We start from the raw sequence: 27,747 nt of genomic DNA on the forward strand, positions 1-27,747 counted from the left end.
TGAGGATTTTTAATAAGTGTTTATTTACATTTTCTGTGCAGCATTTATTATAAAATATGGCAACTAAAGCATCTGATAACAATTCTACAATTAGAGATGTTACAATAGCTCACATTTTCATCAAAAATTTTTGTTCAAATTACAAACACTTGGTTACTATCAAAAGATCTCAAAAGGAATTAGCAGAGACAATGAGATGTGGATGGAGATGGTCCCATGAGAACCAGTGAAGGCAAATTTGCTGTGCTGTCACTAATTTATTCATCTCTTTTTAATTAGATGATAACCTGTACAGACACTGAGAAAGCTCAGTGGATGTACTGAATCTTTAACCATGAATCAAAATCAATCTATTAAGCCCCTTATTCATCTCGATTTTACTCATGATGAAACTAACATATCTGATGTTCTTAGACACTGCCTTTCTGAAGAACTCAGCAGAACTCCTTGAGGGAAACTCATGCTCCAGTTATAACTACATCCCGTGGTACAACCTTTAGAACAATGGGTTTTTCTGGTTGAAGAAGTCCTTGTCTGCTTAATTTCAGAGGTATCTGCAATAGGGGAAGAAAAATATTGAGAACCAGTGAATGAATCAACAAAATCACCAAAAGAAAAGTAAAACAAGATAAAACAAGAGTTTGGCATAATATGCTATGAAGGAAAAAAGAACTGCATTCAAAGTCATATGTTTTCCGTGCCTTTTCCTCCAAGCTGTCTCACTTGGGTGGTGAGAGTATGCATCCAAATACACATTATGTAAAGTGGTGATTGAGAAGTTACTGTTTTCAGGACCTGAAACAATCTCATGCTGGTTTATACTAATATTGTGTGCTGATTTAGAGTACAAGAAATGAGTTCCACATTTTTAACCTTATTCTTAGTCTTTATGTCATATTGATTTTTTTAAGTCATATAAAGTTATTTTTGGTTTTTAAACTTGCAAGATAACCATGTGAGTATACCTGTCAATGCTATTAACAATTCTCAGCTCCAAGATCATGTATACACCTCAACAGTCAGCCCGTTTATGGAAAGTCTTCTGAAAGAAACATATGTTGCTTTTCTAGCATCTATTCTTGGCTTCCAAGGATGTGGTGAATGGGAATGTCTGACGCCGCAGGGTTTTCAATAATACTTTAGCATCATATGTTTTCAAAAATGAATGGGGAAAGTTGCGAATACACAAATCTTCTAGTCAGAGGAAAAGGAAGGGGAGTATTGTTGTCATGGAGACAGAAAAGTGTCAATTTTCAGATGACTGGAGCTTGAAAGAGCAACCCCTCTGCCAAGTGTACCATGGGGTTTAAAAACAAGAACCATATTTAGTCTGTGTAAATCCCTATGCATAATGTAAATGCTTTACTGATAAAGTACTAAAATAAGTGATTGTGGGCTATGCACAGACAGCCTGGTTTCCAGTCGAGTTGAGGTCTTGAAACCCAGTGAGACCCGGTGGTGGTAATCTCCCCCTACATGGGACAGAAGGTGTTCCCTCATGTCTCCTGCACCGCTGGATCCTGTCAAAGTTACCACCCCCACAGCTCCCACAACAGAAGCTGTAGCTTTCAGTCAAGTAGACAATGTCTCAAGTTTCTGGCCTTCTGGCTAGACTCCTCCCCAGAGTTACCTAGCAATAGAAGATAACAAGCCAACTATAAGAGGGGCTGTTTGGCCCCTCCTCTCTCTCTCTCTCTCTCTCTCTCTCTCTCTCTCTCTCTCTCTCTCTCTCTCAGCTTTTACCACTTTATCTTACTCTCAAGCCTTTTTCACTTTCTCTCTTTCTACCTTCTCTCCTCTTGGCCATGGCCAGTCTCTCTCTCTCTTTTTCTACCTTTTTCTGCCTGCCTTTCTAAAATATAGCTCTAAAACCATAGAGAGAGGCAGAGACAGGCCATGACCACTTAGAGAGAGGGAGGAAGGGAAAGAGTGAAAAGAGAGTTAGAGAATAAGAAAGGTAAAGGCAGAGAGAGAGAGAGAGAGAGAGAGAGAGAGAGAGAGAGAGAGAGAGAGAGAGATATTAGGGAGAGAAAGGTAAAAGCTTTGAGAGTAAGAGAGCTTATAGAGAGAGCAAGGAGGGGCCTAAGAGCCCCTCTTATAGTGGGCTTGTTATCTTGCTTTTGCTAGGTAACTGTTTGGAGGAGGCTAGCCAGAAGCTTGGGACATTGTCTACATGACTGAAAGCCATAGCTTCTTTTGGAGGACTGTGGGGGCAGTAATTTTGAAAGGATCCAGGGGTTCAGGAGACATGAGGGAATGCCTTCTGTCCCATGTAGGTGGAGGTTACCACCACCAGGTTTCACTGGGGTTCAACACCTCAAATCAACTGGAGACCAGGCTGTGCATAGCCCATTGCCCCACAAGTGAGGTTGTAAGAGAATAAAGCATTACAACTGCCTTTAGGAACAGATCAAAGAATAAACACTTCTGTCCCTTTGTCCAGAAAAAATTCCAATCGATAAAGAGGAGACACACTCTAAATACACAAGTCCTGTAATATTAGCCATGCTTGTTACATGAAACAAGAACAAGTTATTGAGGAAAATGCAATGTAAATGCTTTTATTAAATGTCTTATTTTATGTTTTTTATAATTATAAGTACTACGCACATGGTTTGTATTGAGGCATACAAAAAAAGATGTACATCTAAATATTTGCATAAATGATACTAATTTTTAAATTAATGTTTTTATCGAATAATATTATAACTGTAAGCCATACTTTCAAACATTTACCAGGTTTTGAATGTGAAAACTATCCTCAAAGAACTGTTTAGAATTTGTGCAAGGAATAATTATGAGGTGTTATACAAAAGAGAGAGGATATCCTTTAATACAGAGAGTACAAACATAAAAAAAACAAACAAACTGGAGGTTTTAATGGCATATAAGTGATTGAAACAGCCCGCAGGACCCAAAAGTTGAACATGCAGTAAATAAGGACAGAAACCTAAGAGGAAGATTCATTTAGAGAGTGAAGAAGAACTTGAAGTATGAGAGCAAAATAAATGGGGAAATAGACAACTACCTATTTTTAGAGCAGGGTTCCTGAAAAATGAGCCACAATCAACAAGATGTCTCATAAGGTTGAAGTTCATCATAATAAGCAACTTTTAAAAGAATATAGCTTATGTACAAGAATGTGTTCCCTGCACTTTGTGTATACACCATGTGGGAATTCTCAAGAAGCCAGAGTGGGCCATGAGAGTCACTAGAACTGGACTTAAAATGGTTGTGTGCCACCATGTGGGTATTGGAAACTGAACCCAAGGCCTCAAGAGCAGCAAGTGCTCTTAACTATTGAGCCAGCTCATGAGAACAAGCACTTGTCATTATTTAAAATAATGATTCTCAGCTTGGCATGACATGGGAAATCAGAAATGAGCTTTTAAAGCCACACTGTGGGTGAGATGTTTTAGGACTTCAGAAATGGCAAGGTATCTTGAGTTTCTGGTTCCTTTTTGAGATACGTGGCCCATGTTGGCTTCAAACTCACTAACTGACCAATATTACTTGAAATTATGATCCTCTAGCCTCTATCTCCTGAGTGAAGGTCTTGCAGGTATGAAACACCAGAGATTGTTCATGTACTTCTGGGGACAAGAACCAAAGATTTATTCACAACCAGTAGGCATTTTGCCAAATGAGATCACTCCAGACCCCATTATGAGTTTTAAAGCTCTTCTGTAACTCTATTGTACATATACTAGTTGAGAAGAATGTGAGAAGAGGGCTTTTGTGAGCTCTAGAAGAAGAGGGCAACAAACAACACACATTGAAGAAATGACCATTGTACATTTGAAAGGCACATGACATATTCAATCTCCAATGGACATGACTAAATTTCAAATGGAATGCATGGAATCTTGTCTCACTAGCCTACTCTGACTCTTCATAATGCTAAGTTTCATTCTATACCGACAGAGAATAAAAGGCTCCTTAGGTAAAACAAGGAAAAATAGCTCATTTGGTCAGAAAACAAATAATTAAACCTCAAACATTCATTATTATTTTTATATACAGAACCTTCAGTTGGAAAAAGCCTCCCATAAAACACTATATAGAGATCATTTTCTGCCTTACCTGTGTTTCCTGACAAGGCTGGAAGGAAAAGTTCTGCATAACTTTAGTGAGAGCAAGTTTCATAGTCATGAAAGCAAACCTCATGCCAATGCAGTTCCTGGGTCCAATTCCAAAGGGCATATATAAATAAGGATCAATGCTGCCCTTGTTCTCTTTGCTGAACCTGGAGGCACAATACATGACTAATTGACAGAGAATAAAAGCATAAGTGTTGCACATATGAAGTTTCCTTTTGACATCTATCCAGTAACACACAGGTAGTTTGGGAAAGGTTTATTGAATTTCTACTTGCAGGTATTTGGATCTGAGAATTTTCCACTAAAGTTTCTTTCTATTCCCGTTCCTTATAAGTTTCTCCTATGTTGAGACAACATAAATGGTGTTTTAAAAACTGCATCATTGTTTGGGTACACACTAGTGAGATAGTGGTATTACGGGGTAGGGGAAACCAACCATTTTCTGATTGGTTAGAGATCCAGTTCACTGGGGAAATTAATGCCTAGCCCTGAAAATTTGTTAAAAGTCCTAGGGCTGCAGAAATCATAGAGAAGAATGTGGTGATGTTTTGCTAAGTCAACATGGTACCAAAATGCCTTTTTGATATTTATCTTTACACACAAAAATTAGTGCTGATCTCAGCTTTGGTCAGAAAAGCCTCAGTTTTCAGTGAGAAGCAGCACAGAAACTCATGATTTGTTATAGTGCTGAAAAGTGGTGGTGGAGTGCTCAGTCCCACCCAGAATCAGGAAACATCACAGAAGGAGGGTAAGTAGAAATGTCAGAGACAGGGCATAAAATAAATGTTGGGAAGTACTATCTTCTGGATATGGCACATCCATTGCACTCATGATTTCACAGCATCTGTGAACACCTACACAAGACTAGACACATCATAATTGTATTATGGGAGGGAAATAAAGTTCATGAGATGCCACCTCGCTAAGGAGCTGTTGACAATAAATGCTTAGTGGATGATGGAGGAGTTTTTCTTCAATGGTACAGTCACTGGTGAGTTGATCATTCTCCAAGATATAACCCCTACATCTATGCTTATGCAAACAACCCTAAGTAAACTCACAAGTCACAAAAATCCAAATATATATAAATACAGGAATAAGACAGGTTGAAGACAGACAGGGATTCCACATGAGTGTGAGGGAGAAGAGACAGGGCAATGTGAGGTGAAAATGACCAGAATTCACTATCCATTCATGAGACAGTTAAAAAAGAAAAAGAACCAAGAAATGAACTATACCTTTAAACACTAAAAATCCATTTGGGATGATGCTGTATTCCAACTGTGAAAATACATATCATTTTAACTGGAGAAAAAATGGGTTCTTGCCTCACAATTAAGTGGGTCATTAACTACTTGAAAAAGAAGGAGGTAAAGATTTTTTTGTGTAATTATTTAGACTTTATGCCAGTCGCACCTCCCCTCTCCTCTCTTTTCTTCTCTTTTTTGCCATTCTCCTCACACAATGCAAATGTATGGAAAATCATACTTAGATCATCTTCCTATGAGAGACATCATAGTATACACAGGCTTGCTGAGTATAGAGTGTGTTCCTGCTCCTGAGGTTCTAGTACCTTTCAGGTTGGAATTCTTCAGGCTCTGGCCAGTGCTGTGGGTCATGGTGAAGAGCATAAGATGGAATCATCACTGTTGACCCTTTGGGGATATACACACCATTGAGTTCAACATCTTTCTTACAGAATCTCTCAAGTCTATTACCAATGGGATATAATCTGAGGGTTTCATTAAGCACCATATCCAGGTATTCCATCTCCATCACAGTATCATAGGTGGGAGGTGCCTAGGAAGAAAGAAAAAAGATTTGTCGTGCAATTTTAGTTTAATTTTCAACTGTGTCTAGTGTTGAGTTCTCAGCATCCCCAAAGCCAAGCTCAGCAGCTCAAATTAATTAGTTAGTACTTACAATTTATTTTAAAAGGTTTCTAAGATTGTTTTAATTCATATATGTAGATATTTTGCTTGTATATGTTCATGTACACTATATAAGTACAGTGCCCACAGAAGAAAAGGAAGACATCAGATCTCCTGTAACCAGAGGTAGATTAGTTGAAAGCCTTAATTTTCATGCTGGGACTCAAATATGAATGGATAGTATGGCAGAGCAGCAAGTGTTCTTAACCATTGTGCCATCTCTCAAGCTCCTTACAAATGGAATGACTGTCACTGGGGACCTGGAAGATGCTCAATTAGTGAAGAGTCTACTATGAAAGCCTAAGGATGAGGGTTCAGATACAAATTATTATAAATCCTGACAGAGTGGCACCCATTTCTAATCCCAGTAGTAGGTAGACTGAGACAGGTTATGCCTGGTTCACATTGACTAGACAACCCAACCCAATCGATAAGCTCCAGGTTTGGTAAGAGAGCCCGTATCATAAAACATGGTGGAAAGTGGTTTAGAAATGTATACAATGTAGGTCTATGACCTATACATATACATATGCACACAAACACATACATAGAGAGGTGGCGGTGCTTGGCTCATAATTTCAACACCAAGGCTCACACCTTAGCTTCTTCTCCTATAATCATAAATAGATAGGGGGAAACATGGCACAGGGTTGAGTCAACCCACACAGATTAATCTAGGCCAAGGCTAGCCTCTCTCAGTATACAGCAGGGAAAACATAGCAGAACTAGCAGTATCATAGAACCATTTAGAGAGTTATATGTTAAGTGCATATCTTTAACATCACACAGGTTGTGTGCATGTTGTTTGCTTGGTATTCTTGTGGTCCTAGATAACAGACACAACAGGCCCAGCCCTGTGTCACAACAACCTTCTGTTGCCATGAGTGTCTTTATTGCCCATTTCGCCATCTGTGTCATGTTCATGATAATTTCTAAATGGTTCTGGGAAAAACCAGTGCTGTGCTCTTGTTACAAATTATGAAGGGTTGCTCAGACAGATCAGAGAACAAAGGTGCCTGCCATTGAGCCTACTTACCTGATTTGGACTCTTAAAACTCATGCAGCAGAAAGAGAGGACAAATTCCTTCAGGTTATCCTTTGACCTCCACTTACATGCTGCAGCACACATGCCCCCATACATATATACACTCATACGCATATATAAATACATATATATGCCCATACATACATACATATATGTAAAGAAAAAAATCTCCAGAATCAGAAGGTTGGCTCAGTGATGTGAATGGTCACTCACTCACTCACTCACACAAAATTCATATACAGAGAAAAAAATACATATATGTGTCTGTGATGATATGGAGTCTCGTCAGTGAGAACACACACACAGGACACACACAGGTTCTTCTGCAGCATAGCTTTAATGCATCTCGAGAGAAAGATGATCAGCTTCTGGAACAGGCCCAGAACACAGGAAACTCAGTCCTTAAATAGACCACAAGAGGGGTTGGAGACATATTTCACACTGACTGGCTGCTCACTATCAGCCCAGATGACGCCTTGGGACAGGCAGGGCACAAGGAATGGAAAAATACCCCAGCACAAGCGCAGACTAATTGTTTACCAGTTAGAACACCGGATATCAGCGCCATCTTGTAATGGCGATTGCAAGAGCGGCTCCTCACACATATACACCCCCCATACAACACCCCATACAACATACACACACTCCACCTCACTCACACAGTCTTTGTCTCTCACTCACACACGGAGACTCTATTTCTCTCTCTGTCTCACACACAGGCACACACTCTCTCACACACCTATATACACACAAACTTTCTCTCTATCCCCCATTCTGACTCTCACACACTCTATTCCTCTCTTTGTCTCTCTGTGTATCTCTCTGACTCTGTCTCTGTCTCTGTCTCTGTCTCTGTCTCTGTCTCTCTCTCTCTCTCTCTCTCTCTCTCTCACACACACACCATTGCAGTTGACCAAACTGTGTCTTTGTTGAGATTTCTCTTTTCCCTTCTACACCGTCATCTCACCTTATTGGGCAGAGTCTCATCGATCTCTTCCTGCAGTTTCTTCTGGATATCAGGGTGAGTGGCCAAACAATACAGGGTGAAGGAAAGTGTGCTACTGGTGGTTTCATACCCAGCAAAAATAAAGACAATTGACTGGGCTGTGATCTCCATGTCAGAAAGGGCTGAAAGTAAGAACACATTTCAGGTAAGTCATGTCATGGTGTGCTATCACGGAGGAGATGAAGAGAAAATCAAATGAGCCCCCATTTTCCTAGACAGACTATGGAAATGGTGTTCAGTCACACTGACACTGTCTTCACCATGCCAGCAAAATGACACATCCAGAAAAAGAAGAAGGCTTCATGCAGGTTGTCCTAGTGTTTCTGCTAATTCTCACAATCCCCCGTGGGCAGCTTCAAGACATGGACTTTCACATTTGTAAATTTTATTTTAATTTATGAGTACTTCTGTTTGTGTGTATCTGTGTGGAGGCTGTCAATGTGTAGGGAGGGTGTCCATGGAAGTTAGAAACCCCTAGAGAAGCAATTATAGAAGGTCCCTGGTATGGGTTGAGATCATTTTAAATTTTATTTATTTATGTGTGTTTGTCCAGGAAGGCCAGAAGATGGCATTGGAGTCCACAAATGTAGAGTTACAGGCAGTAGTACATCTTCTACCATGAGTGCTTTAATTCTATTGTTTGTAATTTTTTTCTCCCAATTAGTGTAAGTGCTTGCTACTAAAGTAAAACTGGACTATAAATCCACAATTGGTGCCTATTTTTAAAGTGAATATTTATTTTAGCAAACAAAAAATTAAACAGAAAGACTGAGATGTAGTTAGTAGATGGCAGTACTTCCCTAGTGTTCATGAAGCTTTGGGTTCAGTCCCCAGCACTTTGTGAATCAAGTGTGGTAATGTCTATATTCTTGTTTACACTGGAAGATTGATAGGAAAGAAGACAGTCAGTGATGGAAAATTTCTGCTTAATAGCAGAAGGGGGATCAGCCCCTCAAGGACTAATCACTGACAGCTTCCTAGACGCTCATTTTATTGTTAGAAAAAAGGAACCTTCAGCAAGTCAATTTCCATACACCAAACCCTCTTAACTGATAGAGGGCTTGTCTTGAAAGACCCATCACCTAAGCAGTTCTCAGCCATGGGAAATTTCCTGGCTTTCCAGGCATGCCTACAGACTAAGGTATGCAAAGGCTCCGGAAATATTTCCGAAGAAAACCTCAAAATCTCAGATAACAATCACTGACAGAAGTCTACTTCAAAGCTGAGTGGCCATCACTCCAGATTCACTCCAGATTCAATGGTTCTGCTAAAACTGTGCTGTATGGTAGTACGTGTCTGTAGTCTCAGGAGTTAAAGGTCATTCTCAGGCACATTGTGAATGTGGGTCAGCCTGGGCTACATTGGAGCCTGTGGCAAAAGGAGGAGAAGGTGTAAAAGAACTTGAAGTTACCTGATCACATGAAAGGGTTTCAAGTGGGCAGACAGAAAAGGACTAGAAACACAAAATACATGCCACTTTAAATATTAAACATGGGGACACAAAAGGCCATAACTACATATAAGCAAGTGAGTTTATGGGAAATAATCAGATAGGTAAGAATGGAAGACTCCCTTTCTATTAGTTACTGATGCACACCTTTACATTAAAATCTGGAACTGGAATGCTATCATTCATGATAATAATAATGATTATAAATAAAAAAAACACATATGGGAGGCTAGAGAGATGAATCAATGGGTAAACCTGAGTTTGAGTCCTCAGTTCCCATGTAAAAAGCCTGGTGGAGCAGCACATACTTGTAACCACAACACTGTGGATTGTTGGGACCTGCTGGCAGCCAAGTTTGTCCCGGGTTTAAAAAAAAAGATCCTGTCTCAAGGAAATGAGGCAGAGAGGGATTGAATAAGACACTGGGTGCCTTCATCTGTTCTGTGTACATATATCTAAAAGTGTGCAAGTATGAACATACTCCAGCATACACATATACTACACAAAGAAGATAATAAACTGTAAGTGAGAGTTTTATGTGTTTTTGAGATAGGGTTTGTCTGTGTAGCCATGCCTGTCCTGGAATTTGATGTAGACCAGGTTGGCCTTGAACTCACAGAGATCCACCTCCCTCTTCCTCCCAAGTACAAGGATTAAAGGCATGCTCCATCACTGCCCAACTATGAGTGATTTTAAATACATAAAAGAATGAAAGGGAAAAATCCTTTTGTACAAAGAGGCTTTCTCCAGAAGCTACTTACACATCACACTATGAAGTCTATCTTTACCATGGATTAGGCTAGAGAACACGTGTTCAACAGGGGTCCCAGAGAACTTCAACACCACTTGGGTCCATGCCCCTGATTGGAAGTTTAGACACAGATGTCTAGGCTGAGCTCTGAGATTTCGTGCTGGGAAAGACACAATCAGCACATGTGCTCACCCAGGTAACAGACAGACCACTGCAGAGGTCCATCATGGCCACCCTTCCTGTTAGGAGTAAACTTTTGCCCATGTGAATCCAGAATATTCCATGTTGATAATAGACATGCCTGTCTTTCAGCAAATCAACAGTGTTTTCCCTCTACCTAGAAAAACCTCCTTGCATATTTTCTGAGCAACTCACCTGCTCCCCAAGAGTTTCCTCGCCTATAGACCAGGAAGGGATTGCTTACCTTTATGAGAGTCTTTGTCTTTGGAATTATTATGAGCGTTCATCATCAGCTGAAGAAAATCAACTCGGTGCTAGAAGCAGAAAGAGGTTACAAAAATGGAAGGTCAATGGTAAGTTCAAAGGTCAGAGGTGGATCACAAGTGCAGAACCTTAATTCTCTCCCTCCGAGAAGGTGGTTCCCTCAAACTCACAACTGTGGCTATGGTTATATGGTTAGAGTCATTAAGGAACAAAAGCATGAGTGGACTAATTAGGAAGAATCTAGCTCCCACACCAACCACTTTTACAATAAATTATAATAGATAAAATTCTAAACAAGCATTTTATTCTCTAAAAATGTTTTTGAAAGAGATGAAAATAATATTTCCCCCTTTTGAACATTTTTATTTGTTATTGGAGTTTCATACTCATACACAATCAGATAAGGTCATCTCCACCCCAGTGTTTGCTCTAAACAATTCCTTCTATACTGTCTGTAACATTTCTTCCTCCATATTCCATGCCCTCTTCTTAGTCACCCACTATGTCCAACTAGTGTTGTGCATATGTGCATGGCTGTGAGGAGTTCCATTGCCTCATGGGAAACCTACTAATATTCACAACTTCCATCCACAGCTATGAACTTCCAATTGACCCTCAGCAAAGAGCACTGCAAACAGAGATCCTCTCCCATCCTCGTTGGAGTTCTGACAGTCTTGACCTTGTTCAGGTCTAGCACCATGCCATTTTTTTTCAGTCCTAATGCAGGATGTTCTAACTTTCATCCCTATTGCTAAGGATTAATTTTTAGATTATTCTCAATCAACTTATAAAACTCCAACTTCTCCTCTATGAGAAAACATGAATATATTTTCTCTCTTTAAATATAGCCTTTTGTATCTTCCACTAGCACACAGCTTACATGTTCACAGCCCAACATGTTATTAAACTTTGAACCTCTCATGAAACCACCACCTTTTACCTTCTGCTTAGAATCGAGGCGGCTTTCCTTCATTCTGTTCACAAATTTTTTGAAAAATTCTATTGAATCCTTTGGGAACATGCAGATATTTAACATTTCATATACTGGTGTCAGGAATGGAAAAAGTACTAGAAATGAAAATAGATAAGTTTTAATTGAAATGGAAATTTTATTTAAAGAAATCATAAAGCAATCCCTAGAATAAATCACCAGTGTCTCAAACAGAAGTCATTCTCTCTATGAACTTGCTCACAGTGGGTCAGCACCATACTTCTCCTTCTGTGCTGTGTAGTAGCCAAATCTGCGACCTGACTCTTGAATTTAACTCTGCACCTAGAGTTCATTTGGATTCAGAAAGAAAATTCAGGAGCCACTAAGATGGATCAATAGCTACAAGTTTCTCCAGGCAAGCCTAAAACCTGAGTTTGATTCATGGATCCCACTCGGTAGAAGGAAAGAACCAACTGGTGTTAGCTGTCCTCTGATCTCCCCATGACACACAGTTACCAAGGCATGTGCATGTGCATGTGCATGTACACACATATGAACAGTCAAGGCTACACAGAGAAGCCTGTCTCAGAAAAAGAAAAAAGAAAAACCCAAGCTCAAATACAGGTAACAAAAAAGCAGGAAGAATTAAAAATCACATACTTTTCCATACTTCCAGATTCTAGCCTCTATGAATAAATATGTATAAAGGTCTAAATATATTTATCATACCGTGCTTAAAAGGAGAAATAGAGGATACTAGGTGACAAGGATGAAATGTAGGCATAGGGACACATGAGCTTTGTATGGAAATATAGTTGATAGGGAAAGTATTAAAACCCCAAATAACACACCATGGTTAATTTTACCCAGAATATATATACAAAAACCCCCAACAATTGGCACTCCAAGAAGAGCCAGGTTTTAATCCCAGCACCCACATGGCTGCTCTCAACCATCTGTAACTCAAATACAAGTGGATTCGAGACTGCATTATGGCGTCTTTAGGCACTGCATGCATGCAGGTAGTACACCCATACACAGAAAACAAAACTAAATAAATCTTATAAAATGATAAAGCAATTAAGCTATGTATGAGAAGACCTAGCCAGGCAGTGGTGGTCCTTGCCTTAATCCCTGAACTCAAAAGGCAGGGGCAGGTTGAGATTGGTGAGTACAAGTCCAGCCTATTCTACAGAGTGAGTTCTGGGATACCCAAAGATAGACAGAAAAAAACTCTGATCTAAAAATTGAGAGACAGACAGAGAGAGAGAGAGAGAGAGAGAGAGAGAGAGAGAGAGAGAGAGAGAGAGAGTGACAGAGAGAGAGAGAGACAGAGACAGAGAGACAGAGACAGACAGAGACAGAGACAGAGACAGAAAGGAAGAAGATCTAAAAATCATATATTAAAACATCCTAGACCTGCGTTTATGGCAGATAGTTATGTGTACAGTAGCCAGAGCTACTATACACAATGTATGTTCAGTTGCTTAATACGTTAAAAATTCAGTTACTTATTGACTCAGCAATGCTGATTTTAAATATAACCCCCCAAACATAAAACTAAATATTTAAACATAATCTTGTTTTTGAAGGCTCATGGCAGAGAAATTTATGGCAAACATGTGAAACTAACTTCCATGTCCATCAACAATAGGGAGAATAAATTACTCATGGACACAGCACATGGTGACACTTGATCCATTTAATATTGTGCTAAATAAAAGAGGCATGTCACAGAAACAAGATAGTCTATGATCACATTGATGTTAAATGCCCAGAATACACAGATACAGAGAAAGTGAACTGGTGGTTGCTTAGGTCAATATTGCTTGAAAGTTACAACATGGCTAGAACAAAGTCCTATTTGATTGACCATGGTTATGGGTCAGGGTGCCTTCAGTAAATGCTGATCCTAAAGAGATCAGAGACAGAGAATAAGGAGCTGTTGAGCGCTGAGCCCTAAATGGAGCATCTATATCACCACCCAACACATCGAGGCTCATGGAAGATCATGAAATGTGATGTGGAACTAAATCCAGAGGCAGGAATGAGGATTGTGAAAAGCCATACTGTAGACATGACATTGCCATCTCTTGAACTGACTGCCTGCAGTAGACCAAGCCAATAATACTGGTCAGAATCCTAGCATGCAGAACCAAATGGACTCGACTAGCTACCAAAGCAGAGAAAAGGACAGAAAATTGGGAGGAAGATGTATTGGGTGTCTAAACAATGTGAAAAGTAAGAGTTAGCAGTGTGTGTAATCGAGACAGATGTATGAATGTATGATATCGAAACTATGGAGAGTTCTGGAATTACAGAGTGACCAATTTGTATTTATACTAATTATTCATACAAATGAAATAATTCTAAAATAAACCCGGAACCCAGGGCTGTATACAGTAATTGTAGCCCTCAGGAGGACGTGTTACAGGGATCTCTGTAAGTTCAAGACCAGCTTGGTATACACAGTTATATCCAGGACAGCTAGAGCTACATGGTAAGACCCTGTCTCAAAGCAAAAAGAAGTTAAAAAACAGAGGTAATCTGGCTACATGTTTTAAAAATACTGAACTGTGCCTTTAGGCGATGAATTATATGACAGGTGACACTACACACCACTACAGCCGATCATTTGGGAAAATTGAGGAAGAGAAATGCAGAAAGACAAACAAGGCCACAGATAACAGCAATGATCAAAACCCAGAACCCTCCACTCACCAACTGAGAAGACCAAAGGATCAAAAAAGTCAACTCTTAAAATCCCTTTGGCTTTCTCCACAAAGGGATCCTCTGGGTTGTTGAGGGAATCCACATTCACTCCAAATGATGTGCTGGTGATCACATCTATGCTGTAAGCACCTAACACACTGAGGAGAGAGAGGAATAGGAATTGAACATGTGCCAGAGACTGGAAAAGAACTCTCAGGAGACAGTCAAAGCCACCTCAGTATGGACCAAGCCCTTCCCACCTGTTCTACCCTCTATCACTGTAAACTTCTTACTGTCACATTTCTTCCCTTTAAACTGTGTATAGTGTCATCTAGTGTCTAAAGGGGCAAGGACAAGCAGCTGGACCATGTGAGCTGCACCCCAGTTACCCCTCCTCTCCCAGAACCACAGTGATGGACCAGCACTCACTCTTTCATAGTAACAGGCTTGCCTTTCTCTGCCTCTTGCATCAAGTACTTTACCAAAATGTCTCCATACTGTTCAATGACAGGAAACATCTACACAAAACAGAGAAGCATCCACAGTTAGGATGGAGACTCCAGTATCTCAGCCTACAGTTAAAAGAATTTCACTCACCTCCTTGAGTTTTCCACTGGTGAATGTGGGGGACAGCAAAGCTCTATATCTCTTCCATTCCTCATCCTTAGATATTGAGATAGCTTTACTCATTATACCCACTGGGCCAAATTCCTAGAGTCAAAAAAGAAAAAAAGAACCTTCAGAATGCCTCACAGCCTATGAGAAATGAGCTGTGTACTCATCTTTCTATTGTGGTTTCAACCCTTCATGTTCCAGGACTCTTTTAAATGGAAATTTCTCTGTGGTTGGAAAATTATGTCCAGGGGTTGGGGACAAGGTGAAAACAAGCCTTAGTCGATCTCTAGAACTGTGTGGTTGGAGTTTGGCTTGGAGAAATTTAGAAAGTTAATTTTGTAACAGACAAGTTCTCCAGCTCTGTATTTACAACATGAGCAATGTGAAGAGGATGGCTACAGTCTCTCTCTCTCTCTCTCTCTCTCTCTCTCTCTCTCTCTCTCTCTCTCTTTATCTCTTTGTCTGTCTGTCTGCCTGTGTGTGTGTGCGTGTGTGTGTGTGTGTGTGTGTGTGTGTGTGTTTGTGTGTGTGTGTGGTTTGTACATACAAATGCTGGTGCATGTAGAACCATAAAATGTAGCTTAGTTCCCTGTTGAACTAATGCTCGAAGCCCCAGAAACTATGAAAAGACTGTAGGTGCTTCACTGGTTACTGGGCATCAGGACCCTGTCACTAGTCGTAGCTTCCATAGGTTTGTGGCCTCAGTCACATAAGGGCAATGCCCCAAGCCTCTCCATATGTAGATTACACGACCTGTGGTGACATAGGCTCAAGAGAGATATTCATTTTAGTGAGGTACCTTAAGGCTTGGAGGGCTTAGCCAATAAGCATTCTTTACCAGACTCTCCTCTCTGAAAAGCATATTTAACCTTAGGTGCACCTGAGAAGTGGGTTATGGTTTCACCCATCCACTTTCTTCCTTGATAATAAATGTCTTAAAACCTTGGATTGCCTTTCTTTATCTGGATCTGCCATGGGGAGCCATGCAGAAGGCCTTTGCCTATAGAGCCAGCATCTAATCTCCTGTAGAAAGTTTCTCTGTGCTCTCACATATGGGTGCCACCAAGCCTAAGCTCAAGAATGCAGCTAGCCATCAAGCCAAAGACTTTCCCTGCTTTACCAGCCAGAGCTCGCACCTTTATCCCCTGGCTGTGGGGAATTGGGATATGCAAAGACAGGCTGGTCTCCACTTGAGCTGAGGTCTGAACCCCAAAGAGTGATAATTCACCTTTATGACTTGGTAGGCATTCTGTTATGCTCCTGGAACTCTGGCCCCTACATAAGTTACTACCCCCACAGTCCTCACAAGAGAAGCATGGCTGTAAGTCACATAGACAATGGCTCAAGCTTCTGACATTCTGGCTAAACTTATCCCCAGTTACCTAGCAACAGTTAGGCCCCCACCTCATTATCTTATGCTCTTACTTCTCACTCTCTTACTTGTCTCTCTCTTACTCCTCACTCACCCCCTCTCCTCTCTCTTTGTCTTCTCCTCTCCTCTCTCCTCTCTTGTACTCTTCTCTCTCCTCTCTCTTACTCTCACTTTATCTTAGCCTTCTCTCTGTCTCTCTCTCTGTCTCTCTCTGTCTCTGTCTCTCTCTCTTCTCTCTTTCACCCTACCTTTCTACAATAAAGCTCTTAAACCATAGAATGTCTCTGCTCATCAAGGCCTACTGCACTTGGAGGATGGGGCAGGCTTTCTACTAATGAGCCGTTTCTAATTTCCCATTAGAAGTCCTTCCTGTGCTCCAGCCAAGATCCTCTACACTCACTCTCATCAGTGTTGGAAACCACTTCCCTCATCCTTCTCGCCCATAATTCCAGTGACTTTAGCAAAGTAGCTCTGGGACTCCCAGGTAGGGCTTCCCCTTGCCACCAGGTCCTGAAGAGTGGGTCAGAGGCTTACATGCCCCCCAGGGATGAGTGGAAGGTACATGCAGCCATGCCAAGCCTGACAGACCAGAGAATATGTAAAACTCTGGAGAGGTTCCCTTCCCCCTCTTCCCAGGGCCCCCTTTTCTGTTCTCAACACTTGGCCCCAGGCTTGATCCAGCCTGTGGGGCCCCCAAACAGTTCTCAGCTCTTCCACAGTTTCCAGTGCTGCCTGGATATCCAAGAGCCTGAGACCCAGACAGCCCCAGCTTCCTTGCAAGTATGGGAACCCCAGAGCCAGTTCTGGGTGTCCCGCACCGCAGACTGTGCATTTCCACCCTTGGAATGGTGTTCCAGGGTTGCTCTACAACTCAACACCCACCTGGCCACAGCATGGGCTAAGCATGGTCAACTTCCCACATCCGGACTCCCCAAGTGACCATGCCCTATGTAAGATCAGAAGCATGACTTCCCATAAAACCGCAGGTACAAATTCCCATGTGTGCTCATGTGGAGACCAGAGGTCAAGTGTCTTCCCCTATAACTCTCTATGGAATTTTTTGGGCAAGGTCTCTCTGTGAATATAGAAGTCTTATTTGGCTGGAGTCACTAGCATACAATTCCCTGAGATCTATCTCTTTCAACATACATCTCAAGAGTCACACATGATTGCTACTCTGCCCAGGTTTTGGTGGATGCTGAGGATCAAAACTCAGGTTCTTTACCCAATGATCAAGCCATCTCCCTAAGCCTCGGACACAAAGTGTTTAGTATTTGGATTTTTTTAAAGGATTACTTCACTATTGTATGGGTTTTGCCTAATGTTTCTTGTGTTATAATGCTAATTTTCATCTCCCAAAATGCTAACAGGAGTACCTGTACATAGGACTCTGAGGGACTCTACCCCCAGTTGGCTCCAATTGGTAAATAAAGATGCCAATAGCCAATGTATGGACAGAACAGATAGAACCAGGACTTTTAGGATTCCTGGGCTTGGGAAAGAGAGGAAGAAGCTAAATCACCTTGAGAGGGGCATAGGACAGGCCAGCCATGTACGAATTGAGATAAGTGACTCTAGTGACCACAATCCCAATTGGGTCTGTAGTAGCAGAGTTGAAATACTGATTGTAAAGAATGTTAACTCTGGAATATCAGAATGGAATGTTTGCTAGCCTCAGGAAAGTTTAGAAGTACCAAACCATTAAGCTAGCCAAGGCATATTGAAATTAGCTGGTGTGTGTGTGTGTGTGTGGTATGTGTGTGTGTCTTTCTGTATGTCTGTCTTTCTGTATGTCTGTCTGTCTCTATGTGTCTATCTGTATAGTGTATCTGTGTGTGTCTGCCTTCCTGTGTTATGTCATTATGTCTGTCTTTATGCATGTGTCTCTGTGTGTGTTGCATATATCTGTCTGTTTGTGTGTGTGTGTTTTATCAGTGTGTAAGTGATATTAGAAATGATACTCTGCTTTTAGAAGAGAACCAGCATACCTGACTCTTGAGAAGTTTCATCCAGCAACACATGAAAACAGATACAGAGGCTGTACTGACTGGTTTTGTGTCAACTTAACACAAAATGGAGTTATCACAGAGAAAGGAGCTTCAGCTGGGCAAGTGCATTGATGAGATCCAGCTGTAAGGCTTTTTCTTAATAAGTGATCAAGAGGAAGGGGCCCTTGTTGGTGGTACCATCTATGGTCTGGTAGTCTTTGTTTCTATAAGAAAGCAAGCTGAACAAGCCATGTGAAGCAAGCCAGTAATGATCATCTCTCTATGGCCTGTGCATCAGCTCCTGCTTCCTGACCTGCTTGAGTTCCAGTCCTGACTTCCTTTGGTGATGAACAGCAATGTGGAAAGTGTAAGCTTAATAATCCCATTCATTTTGAACTTGCATTTTGGTCATGATGTTTGTGCAGGAATAGAAACCCTGACTAAGACAGAGACCCTGAGCCAAACATCATCTACAACTTGGGGAGTCATGTGGATGAGTCAGGGATAGAATTGTGTAAGCTGGAAGGGTCAGAGACCTCAAAGACGACATACAGAGTCAAATAACCTGGGACCATGGGGACTCACAGAGACTGAATCACCAACCAAATTACTTATAGTGGCTGGACTTAGGCTCCCTACACATCAGTGTACAGCTTGGTCTCTGTGTGGATCTCCTAAAAATTGGAGCTGGGACTGTCTCTGAATCAGTTGCTAGCCACTAGAACTCCTCCCCCTATCTGGACTGCCTGGTTGTGCCTCAGTGGGAGAAGATGCACTTAGTCCTGATGCTGGTGGATGTCCCAGGGAAGGTGGTACACAAGGGGGACTTCCCCTTCTCTGGGGAGAAGAGGAAGGGGTTATGGGAGGTGGAATCAGTAAGGGTAGGACTGGGAGGAAAAGCGGGAAGTGTATATATTTATTTTACATCCTAATTGCAGCACACTTCCCGCTTTTCCTATATGTGTGTGTGTGTGTGTGTGTGTGTGTGTGTGTGTGCCCGTGAGTGTGCGAGTGTGGGTGTGTGTGCCTGTGCATGTACGTATATATGTATATTTATATGAATGTATGAAAAACCAATGTAACCTACCCGCCGGTTTGTGAAGACAGAAAAACATTCCTTCACTAGAACATTCTTAATCATCTCTGGGTCCGTGATGACAAAGAGAGGCATTTGACCATCAAACAACCTGTGTAGGAAAGGCAACTGATAAACCAGGTTCTAACGTAAGAGCCACACCCTGACTTTGATCCTAATGCTTCAAGACCCTCACTCTGCTTATACAATACATGGTCACAGGAGTTCCCAGTTCAGCTTAGGAATTCTGACCATGTACTCAATGGAGTCTTTGGAAAATGATAATTAATGTCATTCAAGACACAATGAGCCACTTCAAGACAAACCAGCTCTGTAAGGCTCCACACTTAGAAATAATAAGAGGAAATTTGGTATATCTAGATGTGTATATGTGAGAATTGCCTATACCATTTTCTATGAATTTGCATATTTGAAATATTGCAAGGGTCTGGAGTGATGGGTCCACAGTTAAGAGCACATGCTGCTCTTGAAGAGGACCTAAGTTTGGATCCTAACACCTACATTGGGTAGCTCACAATCTCCTCTAACACCAGCTCCAGGAATTTCCAATACCTCTGCAGTACACCAGAGCCAGAGGTAGGCAGATCCCTGAGTTCAATGCCAGCCTGGTTCACAAAGCAAGTTCTGGACAATCAGGGCTATACACAGATAAACCCTGACTTGAAAAAGACATAAAATATTAAACATACTAGAATATGTCAATATCTGGTGTTGTGTTGCAGCTCAGTATTAGGGTACCTGCCTAGAGTGCAGATCCTGGTTTTGATACACTGATATTAAAACACAGAATTTAACTGCAGTGCTTGTATCTACTTCTCCAAAACTCAGGTAGTCCAGAAGACAGGACAAGAAGAGCATGAGAGTCAGGAAGCAGAGGGTTAGAGCTGGATAGGATTTCTTCTGTATTCCTGAATTCACTGTAGCTGGGAGAGCCTCCACATGCCCTCTACAAGACTGTCAACATTCTGGCAAATGGATTAAGGTCCTGACCTTGTCTGAAGATTTGCACACAGCTAGTTCCTGGAAGGAGAAAATAAATGGTCCAAAGGTAGAGCATCTGGTGAGGTCAGCTCAGTCCCTGGGATCTATGTGTTGGAAAAAGAGAACTGACTGGTACAAGCTGTCATCTGATGCACACTTTTATCCAAAATCTTGGCAGGGCCTGAGGAGATGGTGCAACAGATAAAGGCACCTGATCCAAGCCTGATGACATGAGTGCAGTAACCTGGAAGTAGAGAACTAACTACTACAATTTATACTCTTACCTGCATATATGTACCAGCATACTTGTCCCCAATCCAGGAAAAAACATATGATGCAAAATAGAACATAAACAATGAAGTCTCTATATGAAGAGAGACTAAGCATGAATCATTTACCAAGCCCTTAGCTAGATTAGCCTGCCCCTACTGTCAAATGGCATACTAAAGTCAATAATAAAGTGAAGAATGTAGGCTTCTATATGGAAATGACCCAGTGTGGCAAGGAAATGGAACATCATGTTTGCCAGAGCATATTAGTAGGACCTGAAGCAATGCATAGCATGTCAGGAAAAGAAAGTTTCAGAGAAGAAAGCAAATTAGAAGAGACAGTAGATAAAATTTCAAGCCTGGGGAGAGACTCAGAATCCCCACAGTCTTAGAGGATTCGGGAGGGGAGATTGTGTGAAGGACATGGGTATTGCGAAAGTGACCAGGTTGTAAACTGAACAAATTAATAATTACTGGAAGAAAAAAATAAAACCTCGAATCCATGGAACATCAAAGCCTGTCAAAATGCCTCAGTGTGCAATGTTTTCATGTCAATTAGACCTTTGAACCCTGGCAGTTAATAGGAGGCATTATCACCTTTACTCATGGCTACATTTCAGGCTGCCCCCATCCTTGCACAAGTAAAGTGCCTCTTCCTAAAAACAGTCAACTGGATGAAACTTTTCAGAATGCTCACCCCCATGTTTTTCCATACTTTTCATAGCACTCCATGTCAAATTTCCATAAACCCTGGAAAGAGAAATAGAATGAAATCCATTACTGTCCTCTATGTCCTGACCACTCTGATTTCCAGAGCTTGAAAATCATCAGATCCCATAAAGTCAGGTTTATTGTCTCTGACACAGAATAGATCTTATTCAGAAATGTTTGATGTGTCAAGAGCAGGATGGGTTGGTGGGGAAGTGCAGAATGAGAAAGCAGGACACATGACACCCTGTCATTGTGTCATTGGACTGTGCACAACGACTCACAACTCATACACACAACACACACTAGTAATAATAATAATAATAATAATAATAATAATAATAGCAAAAATGATGATGATGATGATAATAATAATACGAAATGTTTTACAGAATGTGCAAGAGAAGCACAGATCCTGTAGGAAGAAAATCCAGGGCACACAATAGCACAAACTTTACCATTCAACCTCTGGGCATGAGGTTGGGAATGTGTGTCTGGAGGAATGACCATGGGCCATGTTTCAAAGCAGGCTACCTACATGGCACATTACATTCTCATTACTCTTTTTTCTAATAAGTTTGTTAAATCATACTTTCCCTAGTGTCTTTGATTTTAACAAATCTTTAAAAGAAAAAGAAGAAAATAAACACTCTATGTAGGTAAAGATCTAAGCTGACTGACAACCATCATCCTATCTCAAATATTCTCACTTGCTACAGAGACTCATGCCTAAGATTGCTACCTTAAAGGAAGAGAGGTGGCTGTAGGTCCAACGCAGTACCTAGAGTAGAGCAGTTTGCCAAGCATGCATGAGATTTGCATCTCATCCTCAGTACCAAAACAACAATAACAACAACAACAACAACAAAAGAAAAACAAAAAGAACAACAAAACCTACAACATGTCACTAAGCCAAAAGCACTGGTTGAACTTGCAAAGGGTTCAAGTTCTGTCCCCAGAATCCACATCCTGCATCTTGCCTCCACCTGTAATTCTAGCTCCAGGGAATTGAGAGCCCTCTTCTGTCCTCCATAGATGCTGCACTCACATGCACACACACACACCACACACACACACACACACACACACACACACACACACACATGCAACATTATACACATAAAATCTTTTTAGATGAAACAGTCACTAACCAGGACCCCAGTACCTAAATAAAGAGAGAAGCTAAATTTTCTAGTTCTGAAAAACCTAAATATAAATAGTACATGCTGAGTCTACTGTTATAGAAAAATCTTCACGGGTTTAAAAATTAAGCAGAGAACACAAGTACATGAAATGCCTCCAAAATGTGGGTCCTGGAGATCTGTGATAAACTGCTGCTTCAGAAATATTCAGAAAAAAGAACAAAAGTGTCGATCAGAAGACCTCATACAAAGAGAATTTTAATCTAGTAATCGTGTATTGGTGTCCTAGAAGTTGGAAATCCCGTGAAGATTTTTCTCCCAATAACTACAACAGTGCCTTCCTGGAATCGACGCTGAGCAAGAAATAAAATCTTCCTTTACTGCTCACAAGATCAGAGTATCACATCATTAGTATCAAGACTGAATGACAGGGAGATCTGGGCATTTTACTCAAGGTGAATTTCAATTGATTGCCACTAGAGCCAGTGAGATGGCTCCAAATGAAAAGGACCTTGCTACCAAGCCTGATAACCTGAGCTCTATCCCTAAGACTAAGATTTCAGCAAAAGCAGACTGAGTCCCACAACCTGACCTCTGACCTACATGTGCCTGCTGTGCTGTGGCATATACACAACCTCTACCAAAAATAAATAAATGGAGTAGTGACAATGGGAGCTATGGAGATGCTTCAGTGAGAAAAGAACTCTGTCAAAAACAGAATTTGACTCTGAAGGTCTGTGTAAATACCTGGGAGGAGGTAATAGAACACATGTGCAAGAGTCAGAGAAAAGAGACCCCAAGAGCAAGCTGGTTAACTAAACTAATCAGGTCAGAGAGAGCCAGGTCAAAGTGAGAGACTCTGACTCAAAGGATGAACTGAATAGCAATCTGGAAAACACACAGTGCGAACATCTGACCTCAAACGCACACATATACATGCATATTCACCTGCACACACTTATGGGCACTCACACACATGCAAATGCGCATATACATACTATAAAATTACACAGGCACACAGCATCCACATCCACACACATATACATGCATATGTCCCTGAACACATATATGGACATTCTTATACGTGCAGATACCCATATACATACTATAAAATATAAACACATACAAATATTTAATTAGTTTTACATGGCTAAAATATCTCAGAGGACCACTGGATTTTGACAGGAATCAAGAGAAAACAGAGTATGAGGACCTGATATCTCAGGATTTCCTCAGTAGAAGCATTTAATAGAACTAAGACATTATTAGCTGCAAGCAGAAGCCAAAAGGAAAGCTAAATCAACACTCACCTTGTAATAATTCAGCACAGTGCCTAAAAATGGCAGAGGTTTGGGTCCAGGAATCCCCTGTTTCTTAAAAAGTCCATGTGTACGGGTCCCATATCTATAAGGGAAACAGAAACACTGTATCCACACACACACAGAAGAGAAGAGACAAGCAAGACCATCATCAAAAACTGAAACAAATCAACAACTGGGCTCCATCCTTCCCAATTTCCCAGAGAGTTTTGTGAATAGTGAATTTGTATGTTAGCCAACTGCTGGTATTCATGTATGCTGAGTTCTCATGGATCTAGGGATAACCAAAACTAAGTTAGGTCAAAACTAGCCTAAGTGATATCATGAAACTACTGGGGGATGGCTTTGTTCACTGTGCATTCAATTGCTGTTTTCTGTACCCAAAGATCCAGTGCAGAGCTCTGGTTCAGACTTTGGTATTGTTGTTATCATGAAGCATCTCCTGAGTCAGTATTTGGAAAACATTCTTATCCAGCTTCTTCTGATTGGTCAAATCAAGGATACAACAGCCTATAGCTGGGCAAGAGAGAAAAACGTGAGAATTCTGTGCCCAGAGTGAGGGAGAGGATCTCAGGTGGGACCTGGGGACTCAGTAATCAGGACACAAAGAAGAGAGAGGTGCCAGAGCAAGACTACAATGGCAGGTAATATGCCACAGGGTTGGGAATTAGGCTGGGGAGTAGGCCAGGCAGGTTAGAATAGCTCAGAATCTGTCAGCTTAGTGCCTGAACCTTTAATATATATATTTCTGTGCAATTATACAAACTAAGTAACTAATGCTGGGCATAGAAATTTCAACCCTAACGGAGGAAGTTGTAGAAGATCTTGGGTTGGGTGCCTAGCAGATCTGCATAAAGTCAGTATTAACATTAAGAAGAGTTAGTACCACTGGGGCTATAGCTCAGAAGTAAACAGTTTCCCTATCATATGTAGGTCTGGCTTGATTTCCCATATGGCCAAAACATTAAAATGAAAAATTAACTTGGTCCTCATTTTATTTGAGGCCTTCAAGATCACAACACAAGAAACGACATTGTTTGATAATATTGATAATCTTAGTTTGGTCTTTGGGATCCACATAATAGGAGAGAACTGACTCAAAAGTTGTCTTCTCACCGCCCCCCCCCACATACATACAAGCACACATATAAAAAAAACAGATACATCCACACACATACACTATAGGATTTGCTGCCCCTAACCAAAATAAATAAAAACATGAAAATTTGAATAGTTTTTTACAAGTGTTAATTTCAACTTTTGCTATCTGTTGGAGGACGGTCTTTCATTCTCTGTATTCAGATGCTGGTTTCTGTACCCTGAGACCCTGATACTGGTCATAAATGGGCAATCTCATCAGTAATAAAGAATCCCCTGTATCACTGGGGTTTAAAGAATACTCCCCAGCTATCTCTTATTGGCTAATAAAGGACTGAATATCAAATTACTGGGCAGAATAGAACAAGTCGTTTGCCACAGGCAGGTTAGAGTCCAAGAGAAGAAGGGCCTGCAGGCAGATAGAGGAAGAAGAAGGTTGCCAGGAGGTCAGGCATGAGAAGAAATCACCAAGAGAGCTCAACATGAAAACACACATGGAATGCAGAAGACAGGGAAAGGTCACACTGTAAGGAAAATGGGGCTTGTGGCAGGGATCTTGATAGCTTTGTGGGTTAGAATAGCTTAGACTTGTCCAGTCATAGTGCTTAAAGCTTGATAATGAAATTAGTATGTCTCTGTCTCAATTATTTAGGAGCTAGCCAGGTTACATAGCTACCACCCTTAAATACCATACTAGCTATGAATGTGGAAGTTGTCAGATCCCCTGGAGATATAGTTGCAGATGATTCTGAGCTCCATTTGAATGTTGGGGTTCAAACCTGTGTCCTCTGAAGGGACAGTCAGTGCCCTTAAACACTGAGCCATCATCTCTCCAGCCCCTGCTTCTAATAATCATTTTGATCTTCCTGATAATAACAGAGTAGAGGTCTGAGTATCACCCCAATCCTGAGGACATGGTCTGGGAAGGAACTGGGAAGATCACTCACCGGTAGAGGAGCACCAGGATGATTGCCAGGAGGACCCATGTATCCAGTGAGAGAGCTGAAAATAGGTTCATCCCTGCTTGTCTGTCAGCAATTTTACTCCTCAGTGTTCTCCCTCCAGATGTGTGTGTGTGTGTGACTCTCTGTAGGGCTACCTTTCTGCCTACTCTGCTGTGCCTGAAGTACTTATATGCCAGGAAGATGGGTGGCACCAGGAATTCAGCCAGTAGATTGATTACCCCTGCATCACCTGGACTTTGGTCGTCTCTTTCCCTGGACACTTTATATAAGTTCATTCATACCCTATGTTGGCCTCCTTTAAGGTACCGTTCTGTGTGACATCAGTAAACAACAGTGCCATGTGAGTAAGGCCAAAGGATCTTGGTTTCTATCATAAATTCAAGCAAATTTGACAATATGAAACTGCCCCTCACCAAGACTGGCTTGATTTAAAAATACACTCAGACAGTAGAAGCAGGAGCCTCAGAATTTCAAAGACAAAATTCAAAACCATATGAAATGTTTTAGACCTGCCTGAGATATGGGAGACCATGTCTCATAAAAATTCCTTTACTACATCTAACCTTCAAAATTCAACACCTGTTATCCCTTGACTGTAGTACCAGTGATAAAGAGACAGGTCCTGCCACTCACTGCTGCCTATTGAGAGAGGGAAGAATTATACTCAGTTGTGATCCACTTGTGACTGGTGACCAAGACTCTAATGGACAGTTCCATGCCCACAGTCACACACATGGCACTAAAGTCTTCAGGACACAAAACATTTCACAATATGGGAAGGAGATATTCAGGGGAAAACTAATGCTGATGGGATTGGGGTAAAGAGAGAATTTAACCAGAATGCATTCTAGACACAAAAAGTTGTCACACAGACACACAGAAAGAGAGAGAGGGAGAGAGATTGATTTAAATTTAAAATTAGCTATTGAAATACAGCCAGCTACAGTGAAACATCATCAGAGAAAGCCCAAGGAGTCCTGTGGAAGTGTGAATGATAGGACTGAGTGAGCCAGAGTAGTTAACAACACAACAAAAAGATCTACAGAGTTAACTAACCTGGAATCTTGGGACTGACAGAGACTGAGCCACTAACCAAAAAGTATGCAGGGGTTGGACCTAGGGCTGCTACACATTCATAGAAGATGTTCAACTTGGTCTTCATGAGATTCCCCCAACAATTGCAACAGAGACTGTCTCTGACTCTGTTGCCTGCCACTCGATCCCCTTCCCCTATCTGGACTGCCCAGTATGGCCTCAATGGGAGAGAATGCAAGGAGTCCTGCTGTGAATTGGTGACCCAGGGGAGATACCTTAGTAGGAGTTTTACCTTCTCTGAAGAGTAGGAGGGAGGTCAATGGGGGAGGGATTTGTGATGCTGTGACTGGGAGAGGAGGGAGTAGTTGCTGCTACCAAAACTTTTTTTTTTAATTTAGTAGAAAACAAAAACAAAAAACGAAAAAACAAAAACCACCAAAATTTCCAAGCCAAATCAGGATCCAAAAGCTCCTAAGTATAGGAGGGAATACTAAATACAAAGATGGACTTTAGGAAAATCATACAAACAACACTGTGGACTTGAGGTCATAAAATTCATTGTCTTCTAACTGGAACCTCAGAGTGCAAAAGGCCACACAATCAGAGATACATGCATATACATGCACCTAAAACCCACCAAGCTGACATCAGACAGTGATTACTAATATATACTGTTCTGAGAACTTTGTCCACAGTAGCTAAGAACATTAAATCTACAACTCTGTGAGGGATAACTGTCACAAGTGAGCCAACCATGCCCCAAATGATAACTGATTCACTCAAGGTTAC

General features: G+C 41.2%; 1 protein-coding gene across 2 annotated transcripts; it reads right to left on the minus strand.

The window, feature by feature from the left end:
* Positions 1-26,069, minus strand: Cyp3a41b (cytochrome P450, family 3, subfamily a, polypeptide 41B). 2 transcript variants are annotated; one of them, NM_001105159.1, is made up of 13 exons: positions 25,906-26,067; positions 23,852-23,945; positions 21,389-21,441; positions 19,433-19,532; positions 14,968-15,081; positions 14,800-14,888; positions 14,380-14,528; positions 11,668-11,795; positions 10,708-10,777; positions 8,044-8,204; positions 5,674-5,900; positions 4,084-4,246; positions 1-554 (listed from the first exon to the last, which is right to left on the minus strand). In NM_001105159.1, exons 1-13 carry the CDS (start codon positions 25,974-25,976, stop codon positions 459-461), a joined length of 1,515 nt encoding a protein of 504 aa, NP_001098629.1. In that variant the 5' UTR covers positions 25,977-26,067; the 3' UTR covers positions 1-458. The 2 variants fall into 2 exon arrangements, with proteins under 2 accessions (NP_001098629.1, XP_017176060.1); XM_017320571.1 differs by lacking the exons at positions 21,389-21,441; positions 23,852-23,945 and having other exon boundaries at positions 25,906-26,069.
* Positions 26,070-27,747: the final 1,678 nt, after the last annotated feature.

This window comes from Mus musculus, chromosome 5, assembly GCF_000001635.26.
Source record: "Mus musculus strain C57BL/6J chromosome 5, GRCm38.p6 C57BL/6J".
NCBI classification, from domain to species: Eukaryota; Metazoa; Chordata; class Mammalia; order Rodentia; family Muridae; genus Mus; species Mus musculus.

Coding starts and splice junctions, on each gene's coding strand:
- Cyp3a41b (NM_001105159.1), bottom strand. CDS start 25,976: ATGAACCTATTTTCAGCTCTCTCACTGGATACATGGGTCCTCCTGGCA. Junction 14,529..14,799: donor AAGCCTGTTACTATGAAAGA/GTGAGTGCTGGT, acceptor CTCTCTCCTCAG/TGTGTTAGGTGCTTACAGCA. Junction 11,796..14,379: donor TCCTTTGGTCTTCTCAGTTG/GTGAGTGGAGGG, acceptor TTTCATTTCTAG/TACTTTTTCCATTCCTGACA.